This window comes from Phodopus roborovskii, unplaced genomic scaffold (genome assembly GCF_943737965.1).
Source record: "Phodopus roborovskii unplaced genomic scaffold, PHOROB, whole genome shotgun sequence".
NCBI lineage: Eukaryota > Metazoa > Chordata > Mammalia > Rodentia > Cricetidae > Phodopus > Phodopus roborovskii.
Genome location: NW_026126459.1, coordinates 1,092,141 through 1,115,092, shown reverse-complemented (window position 1 = coordinate 1,115,092; position 22,952 = coordinate 1,092,141). Strand labels below are relative to the sequence as shown.

General features: G+C 50.6%; 1 protein-coding gene and 1 pseudogene across 1 annotated transcript; both read left to right on the top strand.

The window, feature by feature from the left end:
- The first annotated feature begins 517 nt into the window (after nt 1-517).
- Nucleotides 518-1,653, top strand: LOC127225685 (glyceraldehyde-3-phosphate dehydrogenase-like; annotated as a pseudogene).
- An 11,291-nt stretch (nt 1,654-12,944) lies between these two features.
- On the top strand, nt 12,945-19,098 carry LOC127225680 (uncharacterized). The gene is given in 17 exon segments (XM_051189181.1): nt 12,945-13,242; nt 13,316-13,443; nt 13,688-13,816; nt 13,886-14,036; nt 14,105-14,147; nt 14,150-14,188; nt 14,431-14,639; nt 14,804-14,898; nt 15,029-15,189; nt 15,192-15,214; nt 17,027-17,170; nt 17,247-17,348; nt 17,633-17,926; nt 18,122-18,337; nt 18,440-18,524; nt 18,628-18,761; nt 18,864-19,098. Coding segments are annotated over 17 exon segments (2,295 nt in total). The 5' UTR covers nt 12,945-12,987; the 3' UTR covers nt 18,951-19,098.
- The last annotated feature ends 3,854 nt before the right edge of the window (nt 19,099-22,952 follow it).

The following is a 22,952-nucleotide window of genomic DNA, read 5'->3' as shown; positions in this document are numbered from 1 at the left end:
GTTTGATTCCAATAACTCTCAAATCTAATTGATCAGAATTAGCTAAGGGGACAGGAGAGATGACTCAGCAGTTAAGAGAACTTACTCTTCTTTCAGAGGACCTGGGTTCAGTCCCCAGCAACCACATGGTTGTTCACAATTATTTGTAACTCTAGTTCAAGGGGGTATGAGGCCCTCTTCTGACCTCCATGGGCACCAGGTATGTACATGGTACACATACATACATGTGAGCAAAACAGGCATACATATAAAATAAATCATTGGGCAGTGGTGGCATACACCTTTAATCCTAACCCATGGAAGGCAGAGGCAGAGGCAGAAGCAGGCAGATCTCTGTGAGTTTGAGGCCAGCCTGTCTACAGAATGAGTTCCAGGACAGTAAAGGCTGTTATACAGCATGTTGTGTTATACAACACAACATATGCTGTGTTGAAAATCCAACAAATAAGGCTCTCTGCTCCTCCCTGTTCTAGAGACAGCCACATCTTTTCATGCATTGCCAGCCTCATTTCTGAGACACAATGGTGAAGGTCGGAGTGAATGGATTTGGCCGTATTGGACGCCTGGTTACCAGGGCTGCCATCAATTCTGGCAAAGTGGCAAAGTGTTGCCATCAATGACCCCTTCATTGACCTCAACTACATGGTCTATATGTTCCAGTATGACTCTCCCACAGCAAGTTCAAGGGCACAGTCAAGGCTGAGAATGGGAAGCTTGTCATCATCTTCCAGGAGCGAGATCCCGCCAACATCAAATGGGGTGATGCTGGTGCCGAGTATGTTGTGGAGTCTACTGGCATCTTCACCACCATGGAGTAGGCTGGGGCCCACTTGAAGGGTGGGGCCAAGAGGGTCATCATCTCCGCCCCTTCTGCTGATGCCCCCATGTTTGTGATGGGTGTGAACCATGAGAAATATGACAACTCCCTCAAGATTGTCAGCAATGCTTCCTGCACTACCAATTGCTTAGCCCCCTTGGCCAAGGTCATCCATGACAACTTTGGCATTGTGGAAGGACTCATGACCACAGTCCATGCCATCACTGCCACCCAGAAGACTGTGGATGGCCCCTCCGGGAAGCTGTGGCGTGATGGACGTGGGCTGCCCAGAACATCATCCCTGCATCCACTGGTGCTGCCAAAGCTGTGGGCATGGTCATCCCAGAGCTGAACGGAAAGCTCACTGGCATGGCCTTCCGCATTCCTACCCTCAATGTGTCCGTCGTGGATCTGACATGCCGCCTGGAGAAAGCTGCCAAGTATGACGACATCAAGAAGGTGATGAAGCAGGCATCCGAGCGCCCACTGAAGGGCATCCTGGGCTACACCGAGGACCAGGTTGTCTCCTGGGACTTCAACAGTGACTCCCACTGTTCCACCTTTGATGCTGGGGCTGGCATCGCTCTCAATGACAACTTTGTAAAGCTCATTTCCTGGTATGACAATGAATTCGGCTACAGCAACAGGGTGGTGGACCTCATGGCCTACATGGCCTCCAAGGAGTAAGCGCCCATCCTGGACCATCCACCCCCAGCAAGGACATGAGCAAGAGAGAGGCCCTGGCTGCTGAGCAGTCCCTGTCCAACAACCCCCGACACTAATCTCCCTCACAGTTTCCATCCAAGACCCCCAGAATTAAGGGGCTTAGGAGCCCTGCTCTCTTGAGTACCATTAATAAAGTTCACTGCACCTGTAAAAAAAAATCCAACAAATAAATCTTTAAAAATACATTTTAAAAGATGTAAGGCCATTTCCTTTCTGTTCATATGCCTTTTTTTCATTTTAAAGGTGTTTTTGGGACTGGATATGTAGCTCAGTTGGAAGAATGCTTGCTTACTCTGCAAGGCCCTGAGTTTGATTCTCAGCACCACATAAAGCAGGCATGTAGCTAGGGAGGCAGTAAAATAAATCTCTTGCCACACACACTGGAGTTCACATCCCCAGAACCAACACATAGCAGGCTGCTGTACTATCTGTCTACAGTATACACACACACACACACACACACACACACACACACACACACACAAACTAGCACAAGGTCATCCTTGAAACCAGCTTGGGCTACAAGTGATATTGTCTCAAAATAAACAAGTAAATAGAAGTAGGCAACATGTTGAAGGGTATTATAAATCATTTTTCTTGACTCGGCTCTACAACCTTACTGTGTGATTTTACTTCCTCCCCACTTTCCTTCCCTGTGGATTTATCTTATTTTCTCTTTCTAGTTTAGTAATGTATCACCTTCTGCTTGACTGCCCCTAAGGCTCATTCATATACCTATATGTTTCTCTATCTTCACCTCTCACCTATGTTTATGTCTCATGTTTCCCTAGAGAGGAAGATGGCCACCAAACTTAAGGCTAGTCTGTGTGAACACTCATTTCTGCTGTTCAGTTTCTCTGTCTCTTTTCCCTCCAGTCCTATGAGGACCCATCCCCAGAGTCTCTCATGTCTGCCTTTTTCTCCTCTTGTCACCTCTACAATGCTCTCACCATGGGAGGACTTGGAGTCTGGGGGTATTGTCATTATCCCGACCTTGCATTGAATGATGTCTGAATGGCTGTGTATAGATGGCTAAGGCTGGAGTTCTTTCCTGTCTGTGCCTCAGAACAGCACTCTATTGTCTCCCACGCTCAGTGCTGTTGCTGTGAAGCCCTCCATGGAGCCTGCCCTGGCTTTCTTCCTTTGACATCAGTGCCCATACAATTTCCCCCTTGTCCTCGATGCTTTTCAGCTTCACCATGGGCTCAGGGTGCAGCTTCATCTTTCCTGATCCTCCCAAGACTTCCTCCAATGCTGGGAAGCAGGGTTCCATCCTTTGCCACTCTTTGGGGCCGTGTGTTCTTGTCTCTGTGACACCTCTCACCTGGATGTAACACAATAAAAGACCCAGAGACTGATACTGTGGTTTAAGCCTCAAGCTGAATATCAGAAAAGCAAAGCAGCCAGCCACTAGCTTCTTACTCTACCTCAGGCTGATCCTGTCTCCAGGAGCTCTCACCAAGCCTCAGATTATAACCTCTCCTCAGTGTGGCTGGAGAATGAATGCCCCACTGAGACCTTGCTTCTGTCTTATATATATAATGTTGGGATTAAAGGTGTGATCTATAATTCTCTTTTAGATTGATTCACTCTTGGGTGAGGCAGGACTTTGCAGCTGGGCAGGACACTGCAGGGGAGGCAGGACTCTGCAGCTGGGCCAGGGCACTGCAGGTGAGCCCAGTGGTTTCACTGAACAATCAACATTCAGCTACCTTGTCTTCAGCAAATCTGAGGATTGGGTTCAAAAGCAAATGACACATTGGAGCTTTTAAAAATGAACACTTGTTTGTATTTCCTCCTTGCAGTGAGTGGTCTGAATGTTGACTCCAGGTACGTGGGGATGTTGTCTTACTTAGGAGAAGTGTCTTTATAATTATAATTCGTGGGTAGCAGATGAAGTCCTGAGTGAATGTGTGTTACTGACACAAGTAAGGCCATGTTAAGGACTCCAGTACCTTAGACCCATGGGAACAACAAGGCTTCTGCCGGTCTGTGAATGTTGACAGTGTGTACTATCAACTTCAGCTTCCTCCTCCTAAATGACAGCATCCTGAGACTGCTCCCCTACACAGGCCCCCTACTGAGATGAACTAAGCCAACAACTCCTTGTTCATGCTGTATATAATCAATAAGATGAGTTTGCTGGTGTGACTCCATCAGAGCCTTACCGCCCAACCCATCCCAGCTTTTCCATATGTGTGTCTGTCTGTCCTCTCTTCATTCCCCATAGTCCCAGTCCGGTCAATGCTTAAGTGGTACAGGTTGCAGAAGTAATTAGATATCATGTAGAAAACTGTGACTTACCAAAGGACACTGGTGGAAGAGAATTGTGAGGATGTGGAGCCCGGACTGGAGCTAGGCTCCCATATCCCAGGAACTTTTAGATCCACTAGGAGCCAGAAAAAAAAGCAAAGAGGTGTCCCACCTCAGAGATTTGAAGGGAATATAGCCAAGGACACCTTGATTTTGAGCTGCTGGCTTCCAGAGACATCAAAGAATATATTTCAGTTATCCAAGGTTATGGCATTTTAGCATCCACAGTGAAGAAAAGTGCATTTCCTTTCCCAGAACTGTACAAAACATGACAGTTCTGTCCTCTTTTTCTTTAAGGATCCAAAACTTGGCCAGCATTCTTAAGCTGCTTTTAAGAGCCCTTTCTCCCTCTGGCAGTTGCCTAGAGTTTGGCTATGTGGCGGCTTCTACTACTACTACTACTACTACTACTACTACTACTACTACTACTACTACTTCTCCTCCTCCTCCTTCACCTTCTTCTCTTCTTCCTCTTTTTTTCTACACAGGGTTTCCCTATGCAGCCTCGGCTGTCCTGGAACTCACTCTGTAGACCAGGCTGGCCTAGACCTCAGAAATCCACCTGCCTCTGCCTCCCAAGTGCTGGGATTAAAGGCATGTACCACCACTGCCTAGTGAGTTATGTTGGTGTCGGTGTGGGTTGTTTCTAGTTTCCTTTACCAACCAGGATGCCTTGATAAGCCATGCTGCAATTTTGCTAGCTTAGTGGTCTGAATGCTGATCTCTGAACTCGCTGAATTTTCATCAGTCCTGCCAAGTTATACCCTATGTTGTTTCCCTACCTCACACAGCTGGAGGGAGGTTTCTTTTCTTCCCATCTGATGTATTGACATGACAAGAAGGCATGTGTGGAGCCTTCTTTTGACCAATAGCATTGAAGCTAAACTAAGAATGGCAGATGAGGAGCACAGACAGGGGAAACTCCTAAGCACCCCCCCCCACACACACTTCATCTAAAGGTAGGGAACACCTTATACAGAGCCCTTGAGTCACATGGGGAGTGCCCTCAGAGAAATCACTGCTCCATAAGAACGCTTAGGCTGCAGCCTCTGAATAGAGTCCAGGTGAACAGTTCTCATAGTGCTCTGGTGTCCTGCAGAGAAGGGTCTGTGTGGGGCTCCTAACGCTTTTCAGGTAGGAGCCTAGAATGTCCATCTCCTGCTCCTGGACCTCCGTAGAGATGAAGGAGATAGCCGGGAAGCTAGGTCAGGCTTCTCAAGCCACCTGTCACAACCTTGTGTTTATAAAGTTGGGTGGGGTCAGGCAACAGAACTCTAGTATATACAGAAATCAGCACTGTGGGCACCAGTAAGTCCTAGGGAGCTTACCCATTTAGATAAGTGGTTTTGCTGTCCTTTCTGAACTTTCACTGGAGACTCAGGGCATAGACACACCACCAGGTGATGAAAGATGCCAGTTCAAGATGTCTCAGCCCAAGGTATCATTCCCAGATGGAAGGATGGCCCCTATTATCCCAACAGGGGCCACCAAGCACATTCACCCAACCAGCCAGCAGCATCTGAAGCAGTGTGTCTGGGTGTCCGCCATGGCTGCAGTGTGTGCTCAGAAAGAGTACAGAGAGGATGGGACAAGTGTGCAGGGGTTGGGAGGGCAAGAGGCTTGTAACAGTGAACACTTCAGTGGACACAAGTGTCCTATGCTCTAGTTCCAAGGAGCTAGAGACAAATTTCCATGACAGGCTATTACCCAGTGGTTGCTTATGAGATAATGAAACGGGTAGCTGTGGTGCCAAGGATCCAGGCAGGGACCTGTTGTTGAGTTTGCTGGGCCTGCTTCTGCTCTGGCAGAAACTGAGAAGACCCAATACAGCACCCTGCCAGGACCAAGCAGCACCCTCTCATGGCATATAGGATGGAGGCCTGAGGGGAAGCTGTTGTTTCTGAGGCTCTGAGCCCAAGAACTGTGTTTATTGACTTTGAGAAACCTCAGGAGCCCATGGAGATTCCTCAGCCCTTGCCCCAGGACCTGTATCTGGGGCAGTGTTGAGGATGGGGAAGGTCTAAAGGAGGTTAAGGCCTGGCCTATACTGATGAGATTTCTGCCACTGACTGAAAAACCTGGTCCAGAATTTCAAGTTCATGGTCTCATGCTGGTAGAATCAGGCAGCTAGACCCAAAGTTGGGCCCTGCTTGTTCAGGTACTCGAATCTTACTCTTGTCTCCTTGGAGTCTCCTGGAAGTGATCTGGTTCTATTGGTGTGGAAGAACATCAGCCTCCCTGCCTGACTTGGGCTCTGGTCCTCAGGGACCATTTAAGGAAACAGAAGAAAAAACAAGAGATCCTTGGTCTTGTGAGCAGCTCAACTCTCCTCATTGTTTGCTGGTCTGAGGAGGACACAGGAATGGCAGAAGAAGCATGTCCCATGCTCTTTGATTATTTGCTAACTGGAGTAAACTAACAGTCACTACTCACAGGATTTAGCTCACCACTGGGTTTGACTGTTTCTTGTGATTTTTCCCACCTCCAAGTGTCAGCTCTAGCCAAGGGTTTGGATCTATCTGTCATGGTCAGCTGCAGCTCTAGCCCTCTTCTCTGGATCTCCAGTGCTATTCTGAGGCCCATGAGAACCTTGGAGCCCAGGTGCTCTTGGAGCCTTGTCCCAGGAGAAATTCTCCCTATCTTTTGGCTCGCCCTTGGAGCCTTGTCCCAGGAGAAATTCTCCCTACCTTTTGGCTCAGCAGCCTCATCTTGGGGAGGAGGCTCACCAGGTATGTGGGACTTGGTCCTGCTGTGGGATACCTAGGCAGTGCAGCATCTCCATGTAGTGGGTATCTCCCCAGGGAGGCTGAAACCACAACTTCACAGACAGGAAGCTGAAGCTTTGATGGGAACCTCTCCAAAGCCAGAATATTAGTGGTTTATTTGTTTGTTTGTTTTTTGTTTTGTTTTGTTTTTTTGAGATAGTATCCAAGCTATTCTGGAACTTTCTCCTCCTCCTCTTCTCTTATTTATTTATGTTTTACATTCCAATCCCAGTCCCCACTCCCTTCTCTTCTCCTGCTTCCCCCACTTCTCCTCCACCCCACATCCCATCTAAGCCTCTCCTAGGAAGTTACTAAATCTGTCCCATCATCTAGTTGCACCCACTTCCCATGCCTAGGCTGAGTAGGGTATCTCTCCATAGAGAATGTAGCCTGGAATTTTCTATGTCACCCAGAACCGCCTCAAACTTGTTACCGTCCTGCCTTATTGTCCCAATTATTGGGGTTACAAGTATGTACCACTATAATCAGCTCAAGGTTTTTTCCCTTTCTTTTGTTGGGCTAAAGACTGGACCTAGGTCCCTGTGGATGCTGAACAAGGGTTTTGCCTTTGAGCTACAGAGAGAGAGAGAGAGAGAGAGAGAGAGAGAGAGAGAGAGAGAGAGAGAACCTTTTTGTTTTGAGATAGGCTTTCCATAAATTGTCCAGGCTGGCCTTGAACTTGCAGTCTACTTGCTTCTGCCTCTTGAGTATTATGACAGGTCTGTGACAATATGCCTAGCATGTTTCTGTCTCCATGGAGCCTCTCTGAAGTGGGGGTGGGTGGGTGTGTTTTAGCCAAAGTGCTGTACAATTGGGGTAAAGGCGCCTCCCACAAAGCAAGTAACCCCTGAGCATCTGGCACCACTGGGGTGGAGGTGACCTGAAGAGCTGGATCTCAGTGAAAGCTCTTAGGAAGTGAAACCAGAAAGGCAGTGTCAGGGTGGGGACAAGGGCAGGGAGGCACAGGAGGGGTGGGGAAGAGAAGACAACTCAAAGCACCTGTTGGTTGAATCAGCTCCAGTCCAGGGCTGGGCAGGACTGGTAAATTCACAATCATGAGCTCTTTACCAATTGCCCCAGGGGACTTCCTTTTTTAAAAAAATTAAATAATTTTAAATGTTTAATTACTGTCTTTATTGTTGTATGTGTCAGTGGTTTTGCCTGCATGTATGTCTGTGTACCATGTGCATGCTAGTGCCCACATAGGCCAGAGATGCATGAGATCTCTTGGAAGTGGAGTTACAGATGGTTGTAAGCAACCACGTAGGTGCTGGATATCGAACCCAGGGTCTCTGAAAGAGCAGCCAATGCTCTTTCTCTCCAGCCCCTATTATTTATTATTATTGTTGTTGGTTTGAAAATATCTCACTACTTAGTCCTGATTGGTCTTGAATTACCTGCATAGACCAAGCTGTCCTCAAACTCATAGAGATCCTCCTACCTCTGCTCTCAAGTGCTGGGATTAAAGGCATATGCCACCACACCCATCTTTCTTCTTTTTAACTTAAATTTTAAAGTATTTGTTTATGTACAGTGTTTGCACATTTGTGTGGGTGACGTATGTGCACATGTTTGTTAAGGTCAAATGTGGACATCAGATGTCTTCATCAGATTTTCTGACCACCTTAGTTTTTGAGACAAGGTATTTTATTAAACCTGAAGCTTATCAATTCATCTAGATTGGCTGGCCATCAAGAGACCCAGGGTCCTCCTGTCTCTGCCTCCCCAGTGCTGGATTTTTTTTTTCAGGGCAGTAGGGGTAGTAGAGAAGGAGGGTACTGGGATTGAACTCAAGAACTTGTGCTTGTTTGAAAGCACTGTCCTAAACTCTATTATCCCCCAGGGACTTAAACTTTCTCGCACACTTTGTTACATCTGTATTCACCTGCCAAGCAAATCTCCAGGGCCTGTGGGTGTTATGGGGGGGTAGGTGTACCAGGAGACAGTGTGCACAACTCCCTGGATGGGAGAGTTGCTGCAGTGGTGTCCTGGCAATATTGGCAGGAGTTTATGCAGTACCCTCAGATCTAACTAATGATCACTGATTCTCCAGAACTGTGGCTACCATGATTTCTAGAAAAATAAAATTGACTTGTAAGTGCATGCAGGGGTGTGAGTGGGGGTGTGGTGTAGGGTGGGAAGAAATGGAGCTACAGGGACGTGTTGCAGCCACAGAGCTGCAAATGGGCTGGGTATTGCTAGCACACTTACCTTCTGTGCTCCAGCTCTCTCATTGTTGGAAGCTTATGTGCTGGTCATTGAGCTGGTTTGGAGCCTTGGGCCCTGACCTGCCAGGTGTCTGTGTCCCTGAGTACTGCCTTTACTTGGCTTTTTCTGGGGACCTCTCTCCTCTACCTGCAAATGAGCTGTATGAGGTGATTGTGGTGTCATACCAACCCCAAGTATGGCCTGACTTGGGCTAAGTCATCAGAATGTCACCTGTCTGTCCATCGTGACTGGCTCACAGCTATGCAGTCAGACTGTCTGAGGCTACCATAACGAAGAACCACAGGATGGGGGCTCAAAGCAAACAGTTCCTCACTTCTGGTGGTTAGTGCACGACCTCCCTGAACTCCAAGTTGAATACTTTCCACTCCAACTCTGGCAGTCACTTCCAAACCTGAGGCACCTTGCCAAAGCCTGCAGGTCCTCCCATCTCTGCTACTTCGTGGAATCATTTCTTACCAGTGTGTCTTATATTGACACAGCATTCTCTTACAAGGTCACATTCATATTGGATGGCAGCCCATTCTGATGACCTCAACTTGATGACAAATGCAAAAACCCCATTTCCAAATAAGGTCACGCTCCCAGATTAGGAGTTGAACATGGATAGCTTTTAGGACAGAGTTCAACCTGTAACAGCAGGTGCCCCAGCCAAAATTACTGAGGGAACATGAGAATTTTCTAGAACTTCTGGGTAAAGGTGATAACTATCTAGCATCTTGGTCAGCGTGGTCCTGGGGATCACCAGACTGAAGGCTGGGCTACTGCACCTGGGTCCTCATGCCTCCCTTTCCCTTAGGACTGAACATTCTAAGCTTCCCCTTTGTTTTTTCTTTTTCTTTTTCATTTTATAGCCTTGCTTGTTTCTATGACCAGTCAAAGCCTATGTCCTGCTTACCCCTCATGGGTCCACAGCACTTAAGACTTACCATCTGGCCAGCTATTTGTCCCTAACATGAAGAACTAAGGAGTCTCTGCTGCCCAGGTTGGATGTAAACCCCTGGGATTGAGTTTCCCCAAGCAGCCCAGGCTTTTCTATCATGAAACATATCCACTGATAGATATAGAAACTTTGCTCTTTGTCTTAGTCTATTGCTGTGAAGGCACACCATGGCCAAGGCATCCCTTAGGGAAAAAAGCATTTAATTGGGGGTTTGTTTACAGGGTTAGAGGCTTAGTTCATCATCATCATCATATTGGGGAGCATGGTGACACTTATTGTGCTGGAATGGTAGCTGAGAGCTACATCTTGATCCACACAGGTCAAGAGAGAGAGCTAATTGGTCCTGGGCATGGGCTTTTGAAACCTCAAAGCCCACTCCGAGTGACACACTTCCTCCAGCAAGGCCACGCCTCCTAATCCTTCTAATCCTTTCACACAGTTCCATTCCCTGGTGACTGAGCATTCAAATATATGAGCCTATGGGGACATTCTCATTCGAACCATTGCACTCTTTTATTTACTTTCTTTCCCAGAAGCTTTGTATCTTGCAAAGCCACTCCATGTACACTCTTGTCAAGAGGAACCTCCAAGTCAGCTCTGCTAGGGCTCTCTCCGTGCTCCTCCTCCTGATACCTGATACCTTGCATAGGACAGCTCCTGTGACATCCATCCCTGGGCCACAGTCCCTGGCTCAACTCCCCTGGCTGCCTCAGCCTTCTTGCCTAGCAGAGACTCTTCCCCCATGCCCCCCAAGCCCATCATCACTATTCACTAAATCCATGGTCCCGTTAGTGTATGGAAGATAGCTTATCCATATTGATTCTGTTCAGGCTGACCTCTGGCCACCATTAGAAGTACCATGAGTGTCCATCTGTGGGAAGTGGTCTGACCAGGACCAGTTTGGGCTGTATTGCAGACCTGCTACAGCCTGTGTTCCTCTCTGTAGTCTGGATCTATCTGAACTTCACCCCAGGTTCAGCCCGCAGTAAGGCCCTTTGTGCATCCCTGTGCTTGTGTCTGCTTGTCTTAGTGACAGGGCCATAGTCTCCCAAGGGCTGGTACTAGCAGGGCAGGGGGCACTATTTAGGGGGACCCTGGATGGGGTACTATGATCTCAGTGTGAATATACAAGGGAAGAGGGAGGCCCCAGAGGCAGTACCAAGGAGAGGCTCCAAGTCACACAGCTATGGGCTTTTGAGAGCCAGCTATCCTTGCTTAGATGTTCAGGGATATGGGCAACTTGGTCAGCACTACTTCTGCCTGGTTATCCACTTACCTGCTGCAATTTAGGAACTTCATGTACAAAGGAGGTCATGTGACCACTAAGCTGCCAGGATCTTTAGAATGTGGCCTTTGATTCAGAGTAGGGGTGACAAGAATGGAGGGACCTACTGAGGAGGTTGCCCACCATTGTTCAGCAGGTCCAAGCTCAGCATAGGACCCTGACCTGGGGCAAGGAGAAAGGTGGAGGCTATATCAAAAAGGCTTTAGAACATCCCCACACTTGGGCCTCTACTATCCCAGCCATGGGCAGTTACAGAGAGGATTGTACAGAGATTGACCTAGTTCTTCTGTTTTGAGTGGCAGAACAAGCCAGAGGCCAGGTATCAGAGTCAGGGGTCACCCTAGCTCCTCTTAGCTATGGAGGCCCCAGGATGAGTTCAGAGAGGGGGAGAGAAGCATTCCAGACTATGCACCCTATCTGGGGTAAGACCCAGAGACTGGATGGAGCAGCTGTTCCTAGTAAATCCACAGTCCCTTAAAGAAGCAGGGTAGACAGAAAGGAGTGAAGTCTGCATGCCAAGCGTGGGCAGACTTGTGCCAGGACATACCTTTCCAGCCCACTGAAGCTGCCCCCAGGAATGCACATACTTGATGCCTGGCCTGGTGTGGGGGCTGAGAAAAGAGATCAGGCAGGGTGTGAGACAGACAAGCCCTCCTGGGAGAGGCGTCCATCAGCCATCCACCCACTGTGCATCTATGGCCTGCCCTGGCCTGCCAGCCTGCCCACCTCACCCAACATTTTCCATGGAAAGTTCCCAAGGTAACAGCAACACAAACTTATGACAAAGATGAACCCAGGCAGGGGCAGGTCTCAGGGTGGGGTGGGGGTGGTCACAGGCCTGGGGTGGGTGGATAGGGCAGGGCTAGCTTTAGGCCCCAGTGCTCCCAAGCCACCTCTGTTGGCAGAGAGGGAGGGGCCTGGGACCAACATGACCATGGGCAGGTGAAGGCTTTTGGCTTGTCTGTTGAGCACAAATTCCACTCCTTGGTAGAAGAATCAATGATGGTGGAGTAGAGGGTGAGCAAATGGACTCACACTGAAGACCACAGTCCATGAAACATACCAGGCCCCTGCGGAAACCCCTGAGAGTCCACACCCTCTTGCTCTTCTATCTAGTGGGTATTCCAGGTTAGATGAAGGGCTAGCTCATTCCAGGCTCAGGTGGGGAATATGTGGCAAGTGTGAGGTTCCTGGAAACAGAGCCGACCAGTCTAGAGTGCCAGGAAGTCTTGGGTGGGGGTTGGCTGAGTCCCATGGAGTGGCCATGTGACTGGGAGAGGGTGTAGTCAAGTACTCCCTGGGGGCCACATGGCTGTGGAAATTCCTGTGACTCTCCAATCCCCTCCTAAAGTGAGTGTTGAGGCCCTCATTTCCTATAATTCCTAGCCATCCCCAGGGCAGGCCTGGTACCCATTATAGTAGCCCCCTTTCTTTGGCTTCCTAACCCAAGGGAATGCCAGCCCTATGTGAGCGGCCTATTTGGGGCTTGGATGAGAAGTGAGCTCCCTGAAACCCCCCTTCTCTCCCCCATACAGAAACTGAGGGGGAGGGGCCAGAAACTCCAGCTAGAAGCCCCTTGCTTTTCACAGCCCTTCCCCCTCCCAGATGACTGAGGATGGGCACTGGGTTTCCCAGGAAACAGTAGGAAGAAAAGTGCTGAGGCCAGCCTGGCTGGGGCTGGTGGAGCAGTGGCTTGAGGTAGGGTGGCTAGAGCTAGACAGAGCTGAGAGCTGTTTCCCTCTAGTCCCCTAGACCGTGGAGTCTACCGAGTCCCAGAGGGTGTCCCCAGCACCAGCCTGAGCAAGGGTAGGGTAGGTAGGCCTGTGGATCTCTTGGTCCTCACTTGGGTCCTTCTGCCCTTGTAGGGCTGCCCTTGCTATTCTGGACATCCTGCAACTGCTCAGCATCTACCATGGGGAACCCCGCTTCGAGGCTTGGCTGCTTGGGGGAGAGGAGGAGCCATTCACACACCAGCCCTAGAACCCACACTAGCCCCAGGACCCAAGGGGATCTCTCTCCATCTGCAGCTCCTCAGGGCCCACTTCCACCAGGGATCCCCTGGGCCTGGTGGAGCTCCCATGCTGTGCAGGTAACAGAGGTCACAGAGACAGTAGTGACAGAGGCTGTGGAGATGGGGCCCTGTAGGCCAAGAAAGCAGCCAGCCCAGGTGAGAAAGGACAGCTCTAGAGTGTGGGAAGTCCAAGTGGAGGCCAGATGAGGTGAGTACATCCTTCTTGCAGGCATCCCTAGCAACCCTGGACACATTGTGCAGCTGGCTGGATGGCATGGAGGAACTACAGGCCTCACAGGGACCCCTGGCTGCAGATGCCACTTTGGCTGCTTCCCAGTTGTGGGAACAAGAGGTACAGTGCCAGGTGATAGGGACAGGGGCAGGGGCGGGGGGGGGGTGGTGTCACTTTTGTCCTTTGAGCCTCAGGTCAAGCCACTGGCAAATAGTGGTGGTTACCATGTGCTTGAATACAATAGATCTGGTCTCTAAGGGTGGGCTGCATGCATATACCTGCTAATGTTCCCATGGCCAGTGATTCCCCTTGATAAAAAATGGGGACAGTGGTGGGAAGGTGGCCAGGGATCCCAGAACCCTGCACAAGCCTCCCCTCCAACCTCATGCGCTTGCTGAGGGAATGTGCACCTCACATGGAGCCAAGATTGCAAGAGGCTGGGAGCCCAGCAGCAATGTACACACAATGGTACCACCTGATACAACAGGCAGAAGCCAGGTAAAGCCACAGGTGGGAGGCTCTAGGGCAGGAAGGACACCACCGATAGCTCTTCCATCTCTGCCCAAGGTGGAGGCTCCTGGAGCAGCTTGTCCTGGCAGCACAGAGTTTTGAAACAGCCTACAAGGCTCTGCTGATGCAGCTGAGCCCGAGTGAACAGCTCATGGCTGAGCTGGAGCTGGGGCCCAAGTGCTCTGAGGAATCTTTGCAGGACTTGCAAGTACGGCCTAGGCTTGGGGTGGGAGTCTGTGGGCTATCACAGGCTCAGTGTCTTGTGTGTGTCCATAGGAGGTATTCAGAGGGGTTGTGGCAAGTGCCAAGGACCTGGAAAGGTTTTGGAGACTGGCCAGAGGCTGGCAGAGGTCCTCACAAGTAAGTGGACCTTAGTCCTGTCACCCCAGCCAACATGGGCTCATGGAGCCCATAGAAAACCCTATCCTCAGCCCCGGGTAGACATCTGTACCATTTCCCATGTCCCCAAGTCCAAGGCCTCAATGTCTTTGTCCTCGTTGATGGCTTCCAAGGACCCTTCGAATGTCCTCATCATGCTACTGGTCTCCCAATTCCCCTTGAATGTCAGTGTTTCCTCCCTGGCCTCTTGCCTTTGGCTGCAGACGACCAAGCTCAGCTGGTACGGCTACAGCTGGATCACTTCCAAGAGCGTGTGAGGTTGACTGAGTCACAAGTCGCCCGTGCCCAGCAGAAGCTGCTGTCTGCTCAAAGAACAGTGTCCCCCAAGTCCTCACCAACAGCAGGCTTGGAGGCCCAGCTTGAACTGGAGGGGTCTGCCTCAGCACATCCAGGGCTCAAGGATCAGAAGCAGGTGTTTGTACCCCCTCAACCTTACATAGAAGAAAGACCTCCAACCTACCTCATGCCCTCTGAGCAGACTACAGCCCACTGTACTAAGGAGCTAGAGTGGCTGGGAGTATGTACTCTCTGTCCCTGGCTAGGGCTGTCTGGAACATTGCTGGTTTCCTCCCGCAGCTGAATGTCCAGCTGGCCCAGCTAGCAGAGTGTCTTGAACAGTTGGCACAGTTGGCCACCCACAGTGACCATCTGGGATCAGAGGCCCTCGTCAGGTACACCAGGGCCTTGGGGGTACATGAGAGTCTTTGGGAAACCACTTCCAGCCCTGGGGCAGGATCAGGCCCATGCTCAAGGAATCAAGATGGGGTGAATGTGAAGGTCTTGCCAAGACTGGACTCTCAGTTGGTCATGTTTCTCCCTAGCTGTGTTTCAGGTGGACACGAAGCCCCTGGAAGGGCATTGGTTAGAGACTCAAGAGCAAGACACTGGGCTGAAGGCCATTTGGAAGCCAGCTGTGCAGATCTTGTGTGGCCTCATGGAGCAGGCAGCCATTGAAGAGCTGAGGGTGACTGGAATTCAGCCTTGCAGGTGCCTTGAAAAAATAGGGGAGGAAGGTATCACCAAGAGTCCCTTGGGAGGAGAGGTGACCACAGGGACACTGGACAGCTAGTCTGAACAGCTGTTTGCTGATAGGAGGAACTGAGGCAGAGGCCTCTGGAAATGAAGAGACTGTAGCATCAGGGAAGGGAAGTGGGGGCTGTGATCCTGCTGGAGAGATTTCTGGTGATGACTTCATGGCTCAGTTGCTTCCAACAGGCCCAAACCTCCATTTAAGGCCGCAGCTCTCCCAGTGGGGTCAGGGCCTGAGATCAGACCATCCCTGACTGCTAGGCAAGGACAACTCCTCTGACCAGCACTGTCAAGCCTCCAGGCTGTTTGGGTAGGGGTAGGAGCTGACAGATCTACATGCCTTTTTTAGCAAGTAGAGAGCTCTTAATTAAGATCGAAACACTGCTATGAATAAGTTCCATTTATGCAACAGCTGGAAAGGAAGTATGTCAGGAGCAAAATAGAAAGAAGTCGGCTTACTTCTGACACACAATGATGGTCCAGCATTTATTGCAACAAAGAGGCAAGGGTGGGCTCTGCCCCCCCCTTGGCCCCTTTTCTATAACGCATGAGACCCTTCTTGAGCTTTGCTGTTTGCCCAGAAGTTCTAGGTTCCTTCATTTGCTCTCAGATATTTCTCATTCTTGGGACTCTGATGGTTCCCTGGGTGGCTGGAACCAGTTGTCTCCAGCGGGGAAGTTGAAACTGTGGTTATACCCTAACTCAAAGTTCTGAGGGCTGCAAGTTTGAAGTGGATGGGGATGGCTCCTAAGAGCTGTGAGGAAGGGTCTGATTTGCCTCTTTCCTTGCCATGTACACAGTGTCTTCTTCCTGTGCCCTTGGTGTATTCTGTGTCCAGATTTCACTCCCCTTTTGTATGTATATTCGTGTGCACACACCTGTGTGTAGGCCAGAAGCATCTGATGTCTTTCTCAAACACTCTCTACCTTATTGGTTTTGAAGGTTTATTTTGTTTTTAATTATGCATGTTTGTGTGTATGTATGTACATATGTGTGAGTACCTACAGAGACTAGAAGGCCCTAGTTCCACTGGAGTTAGAGTTATAGGCAGTTGTGAGTTGTCTGATTTAAGTATTGGAACCTGAACTAGGTCCTCTGCATCAAGGGCTCTTAACTGCTGAGCTATCTCTCTGGCCTCCCACCTTATTTTATGAGTTGGGGTCTCTCTCCCTGAACCTAAAGTTCTTATTTGTCCCAGGAATCTTACCTCTGCCTGCCTGGTATTCGGATTACTGGCCAGTGTGCCATCATACTGATTTGTTTTGATGCTAGGAATCAAACTCAGGTCCTCATGCTTTGCAGCAAATACCTTACCAACTGAGCCATCTTTCCAGTCCCAAAATCGCCTCCTTCTTAAGGGCAGCACTCACAGGTGCCTATATTCTACTGTTATCTCCCCCTGAAGTTAGTTATACCTGCATCTGCCTCCGTCTAAGTAAAGGCTGGGACTTCAACATGGAAATGGGTGCTGATGGTGATGGCAGTAAATACAGTTCACCCACAGGGAGGATCTTGCTGGCTTTCTTCACCTTGCCCTGAACAGGGGCATAGTGCTGTGTATGGCTGCCCTCCTCTTATTGAAGAAGCCCAGGGGTAGAAGGGCTGGGCCAGCATGTGAGATCTTCTTGCTAATGTGGTTGGTAGTACATACAGGGTGAATGAAGTAAGAAAGAGGGCTCAAGATGTGAGGTACATAGAGGAAAACAGAGTCCACCCTTTAGCTTTTCCCACTGGGAGAGGCAACAGTCCACCAGGTTATTCTGATGGCAGGAGTTCCTGTGGGGAGAGCAAACCCTGGTGGTGTCATGGCTAAGGAGAGGAGACATTGTCTGTGGGAGCACCCACCACTTGGGCTTGCTGATGGACCTCCTGGGCTGCCAGGATGCCGTGTTTAGCTCCTCCTGTGAGAGGTGAGCCTGCTTGCCAGCTGCCCCCACCCTATTGGCACTGGCCCTATACCCTGCTCATATCTGTCCATCTCTTCTCCAAGATACATACCCTGGAAGGGATGCTGCTGCTTGTGGGCCACCTTGTAGAGAAGCTGGTCTTGTGCTCTCAAAGGCTGACCCAGGCTGAACACTTGGGGACCAAGGTGGGACCTGTGGCCAGAGGCTTTGACTTGCACAGTAACTATGGACCAATCCAGGGTTAGCCCAATGACACTGGCTCTAGTGCCACAGACCCTCTGTCCTTGAGCCACACCCTCTATGAGACCATTGGATCTCTAGGAGGAGCTAGTGGAAGGCCTGAAGTGCTGACAGGACTGCTGAGAGGCACTAGAGGGTGGAGACATTGGCTCAGGGGAGATGGTGGAGCAGTGGGCAATTTTGGGGTATGGGTTTCTCCAGTTCCCTAACATTTCTCCCTAACACATAGGTGGTAGAAGCCCAGAGCTGGGTGCTAGAGGAGCTGCCTGGGGTCCTGAGCCTAAAGTGCTGGACTCAAGCCCCAAGGCAGACTCTGAGGAGTCTTGACCAGGGGACACCTGGGTATCTTGGGAGTAGAGCTAAGGCTTGCCTCCTGGGGAAGATTTCAGAAGAACAGAGCTGGAGGCCTTGGTGGGCAGATATCATCATGGAGAGTTGGAGTCATAAGAAGCCAGAGCATAGCAAGAGGAACCAGGAGAAAAGCGACCAGTGGGTACAGATGGAACAGGGCCACCAAGAGCAGGTACGGGCAGACAGATACATACTCTGTTCATTCCTGGACACACAAGAGGGACTTGGCTTCACCTCACAGCAAGAAGCCAACATACACTTGGCTCTTGTGGGGGCACTACCTATATTGCCTTGGTCATAGAATAAAGTGGTGTAGGGTGTACTTCATACCCCAAGCCACGGACTACATTGAAACATTCCCCAATAGGACCTTGTGGACAGCTTCCTGGCAGATGAGGAGCAGGGCAGGGACGGACAAGGCTGGTCTGGCTATACCTGGGAGAAATGTGGGTCTGACTGCAAGCATCCTGCCGTGTTGGAGCCAGGGCTTCCCAACAGCCAACACGGTGTGGTCAAAACAAGGAACACAGAAGGGACAAGTACACCAGTGGCCAGAGGCAGGCCCAAAGTCCAAGGAGCCTTGGTGAGCAGGTGTGAGTGTGGGCCTGTGACAGTGGGGAGGACAGAGCCTCAGGAACTGCCCCCAACCCCTACATAGAAGGCCAGACACCCCTGTGTTCTGCAGGCTACAAGAGGAACCCTGATGGTTCATGTTGGAGGTGGTTGGGCAGCTCTAGAGGAATTTCTGGTCAAAAACAACTCAGTCAGAGGTGAGAGCGGGGTAAGAAAGGACCAGGGCCTGGGGGGGGGGAGGGGGAGGTAGGAGAGGTTTGGCATCTGCTTTGGGCTCAGCAACCTGGGATCTCTGAGCAGCAAAGGGCAGGACCAGCCAGGAGATCCATGAGAGGTTCCTATGCTGGACTCCTAGTGTGCCGGCCCCTGAAGTCATCACCCTGGGGCTCTGGACCTCTATCCAAATGGGCTCTAGCTGGCCCCTGTCACAGAAGGTGAGAGTCAGCCAGGGGTCAGCCCTTCAGATGGACTGAGGACCTTCTTTGAGTCAGGTGGAGGAACTGAATGGTGAGGTGAAGACTGGCCACTCTTTTCAGACAGGAAGGCAAACTGGCAAAGAACACAGAGACCCCAGCTCCTACAAGGTCAGAACCCCGGAGCAGCCCACTGAGGAGAAACCATGAAGACTCCAAGATCCAGCAGACAGGGACAAGAAACAGAAGCAGAACTTGCTCAGGGACTGAGCAGGAGCTGTGGCCACATAGTCCCTGCAGACAAGGTGGGGTTGTGGCTTCCACTCTGAGCAATAAAGAGGGGTTAGGGGAACAGAAACTCTCTCTGGTGGGTCTTCATTTCCCATGCAAACTCCATTCAAAAGCCACAGGGCTGAATGAAGCAGGTTGTTCCCCACCCCACCCCCCACCCAGTGCCTGCCCCACATTCTTTTTCAGTGACTTACAGTTGGGAGGGAAGAAGGGAGGGACTTTGCAATTCAGCAGCCTCTCCCAGCTTGAGTTGTTCAGAGGTAGCACTGCCAGGTGCCATAGTCTGCGCTCTCCTGCTCACTCCACCTGTCTTGTCTGTGTCCAACCTAGCCTTAGCCCCGCCTACCGCCCTCAATGGGGAAGGGACTTGGATCACCATAAGGAGGGGCCATGCAGATTTAAATACTTGTGGCGAGGGGCTCTGGTGCGGAGGGAGCAGAGAGATCTTGGACGCTGCACCAGCCCTTGTCACAGCAGGTGGGGAAATAAGGGCAGGTTGGGAAAACGAAACCGAAACACCTGTGGGAGCCAAAGGCCAATGGCCCCAGGTGGACATAGTCAGGGGCCCAGGGCCATTTACCACCCTGGGCAGTCTGAGCTCAGAATTGGAGGTGGGAAGTCCCTGAGCCCTTGGGATGGTGGAGAAACTGAGGCCCTTGCCAGGCTGCTGTGCAGTTGGTGAGTGAGTGAGTGTGTGTGTGTGTGTGTGTGTGTGTGTGTGTGTGTGCACGCTCACACGCTCGAGTCTAGTGGTTCCAGCAGGATATGTGGTGTGCTGTTTGGCCCTGCAGGTAGGATATACCTTGTACCCGTTGCTAGAAGTGAGGTTAGTGGTGAGAAATCCTATGACAGAGGCAACTGGGCTGACAATCAAGAGGCTCCTGGCAGCCCTGATTGGTTGAGGAAGGGACCTAATGAGGAGTTACCAGCTATCCAGGGCAAGTAGCCATAGAGATGGTCCCTTGGGTGGGATTAGGGCCCTTGGAAAGAAGAGGAAGAGAGCAGGACTGTGTCCCTACACCCACTTGTTTATCATGCCAAGCTTGTACAGGGTCACTGACTTCTGTCTTTTGGGCAAGGTACAGCTGATGCCCTCCTTCGTGCTGCCCACTATAGGGCAGAGGCCAAGTTTTCCGTCTCCATGTGCGTTTGGCTGAGTCTGTCTGGTCTTCTCGTTCTGTTCTGATCTACCTTAGTGCAGTAGCAGCAGTGGCTGCAGCGGGCCCTTGTGCCCATCTTTGTCACAGGCTTGGGTGGGGGCCCACCCTTCAATGTGGTGACAGGTAGTGTCTGATGCCCCAGGTATGCTGACCCACCTGGCTCAGAAATGACCCTCTTTCCTCTTGGCAGATAGGACAGCCTGTTGTGGGTCTCTAGGGAGGCAGGAAGCCTATAGCTCTCTACCAGGGAGTATGTACTGCCTGCCTTCGCCAACCCCTTCATGGATGACTTAGACTATGGTCTCAGACCTGGAACCCTGATCCTTTATTGATACTTCCTGGATCTCCTGCCCTCCTTGATAGAGCTCTGTATACCCCTCAAATTCATTTATGTATTTATTTCTATTTTATGTACATTGGTGTTTTGCCATGGGTGTTGGGTCCCTTGAAACTGGAGTTATAAACAGTTGTTAGCCACTATGTAGGTGCTGGAAATTGAACCTAGGTCCTCCGGATGAGTGGTCAGTGCCCTTAACCACTGAGCAATCTCTCCAGTCCCACCCTCAAATTCTTGACCCATGTGTTTGGTTGTCTTCCTAGGTGACTGCAGTCACCAAGTGTCTACTCCTCTACCCTCCTGGAAAGGGGCACAGCCCAGGGAGAGTCATACCAGGTCCAAGGTCACCCACAAGCCAACAGGGAGTGGCTGCCAACCACAGGCTGCATCTCACAGAACTCAGTCTCTCAGCCCCACCCCTTCCCCAGTGTCCCTGCTCTCTGGACCTTTGTCAGTGACTTCCCACCCTGAATCTCTCCTTTGTTCAGGGAACTTGAACAGCTACCTTAAGCTTGTGTTGGCTTCTGACTCTGGCCTTGCCGTTCTGTACAAAGCATGCCTGTTAAGCCTGGCTATCCATGACTAGCTCAGGAGCCACTCCAGACCATACCTTTCTGGCAGTCTCCGTCCCTACTGTAGTCCCATGTTTGCTGGGCAGTGAACTGCTTGTCCTGGATCCCACCCTCATCCAGCCATATGTCAAGGGACAGCTACCAAGCCTCCACCCTAGGGCCTCTCCCCTGTGCTTTGCCCTGTTCTGGGGTTCGAGAGACTGCTTGGTAGGTGGGCAACAAAGGTGCCTAAAGCAATGTTGGGAAGCAGAGTCTGGTATGAGTCATTAAGGGTGTTCTTAGAACACTCACGGTCATGGAGGGGACAGGTTGGTGGGAGAGGCTGGTCTGCCATGCTGTCTAACTTGTCCTTGAAAATAGACAAGTCCAGGCAGCCCTGTGTCTACCACAGTCACACTGTGCCTCAGAACCAGTCTCTTGTATGCCATTGTGTACCTTCTTGAGGAAGTGCAGGAGGAAAAAGTCTATGGGACAGACCGGGTCCTGTTGTGGCTTTCAGCTCATGCTGGTCATTTGTTACCTCTTCCAGTCATCTAGAAAAAAAATACCATTGGCTTACTACAACTGTTGGCTGGGGCCACAGGGGTGTGACCAGACCCTTTCCCTAGGAGTCTTCTTTTTTGGCCAGAGTAGTTGTACACTCTGTGTCAGCTGCCACATGGCTACGAGGACCGCTATGTAGGTGGCATAGTGGTTCCTCTCCCCTTGCCAGTCAGGTCTGCCTTCACAAGTGTTTCTTCTTCTGTGGATCCTGGCACTCACTCTCCCAGTGTGTAGGCTACTGCTCTTAGGCCTGAGAAGCTCTTCTGGGACTCAGAAATGTATGTTTTAGAATAGAAATACTATGTTCTAGGGATGATGCCTAGACTGCAGGCTGGGAGCCGAAGTCTAGGCCATGCCTTTAGCAGTTGTCCTACACCCTATCTACCAGCAACTTCTGTTGGACAGTGAAAAGGGCCATGGCCAGTTTCACTGACCTCTTGGCCTTCCCCCAGTGCATATCTCATCCTCCATGGCCAAGGAACTCCTTAATTTGTTCTCCCTAAAGACACGAGACAACCATAAATTAGCCCTGTGACCACACCAAGCTGATACAGAAGCCCAGTAACTCTTAGGCTGTAGGAGCTGGTTGGTATTCCTAGGGTCCATGTCATTGTCAAAGCATGGTTAGTGAGTGGCTGAACAGAGCTCTCCTCCACTAGAGTTGGGTTACCCTTGCTTTCTTCCTTGGACCTATTTCACATGACATCCATTCTTGCTCAGAAGTTCGAGACGGTGGCACCTGTACCCCAGGCACTGGGTTTGAGCAAGAGCCAAGGGCCTATCAATAGCCCTGCACCTGTTTTAGGGATACCTAATCTTCTAATTCTTTATGGGGCTCTGTGTGGCTAGACCCATCTAAGTGCCCCTCCAAAGGCTCTACGGGTCATCATCAGCACCTGGATTCTGCTGTTGTGTGTGGCCCTCACCACTCCTAATGGATAAGTCATGACTAGCCTGGGAGCCCTGGGATCAGTCCATGCCACAAGCAAACTGCCAATGCCTGGGCTGCTTTCTTTGGAGAGGCACAGCTGTCCACAACTTCAACATCAGCCTGGTAAAGGGTTATGTGTCCAAGGGTCCTTACTGCTGTATTCTTTCTGTCTTTTATTCTGAGAATGCCTTCCCTAGTCAACTTGCCTAGTCCCTGCCACCTTCTTGCATTGTTTTCTGATCTCCTTCCTGACCTCTAGGCTAAATTGTGGTAGACAAGAGGCACTGGCCTCTACAACATCTAGGTTGACTGTGAGGAGAAACCTTTTCACAGGTACAGGGGCAGCAAGAGGACCTATGGATTTGACAGTTTGGGGTG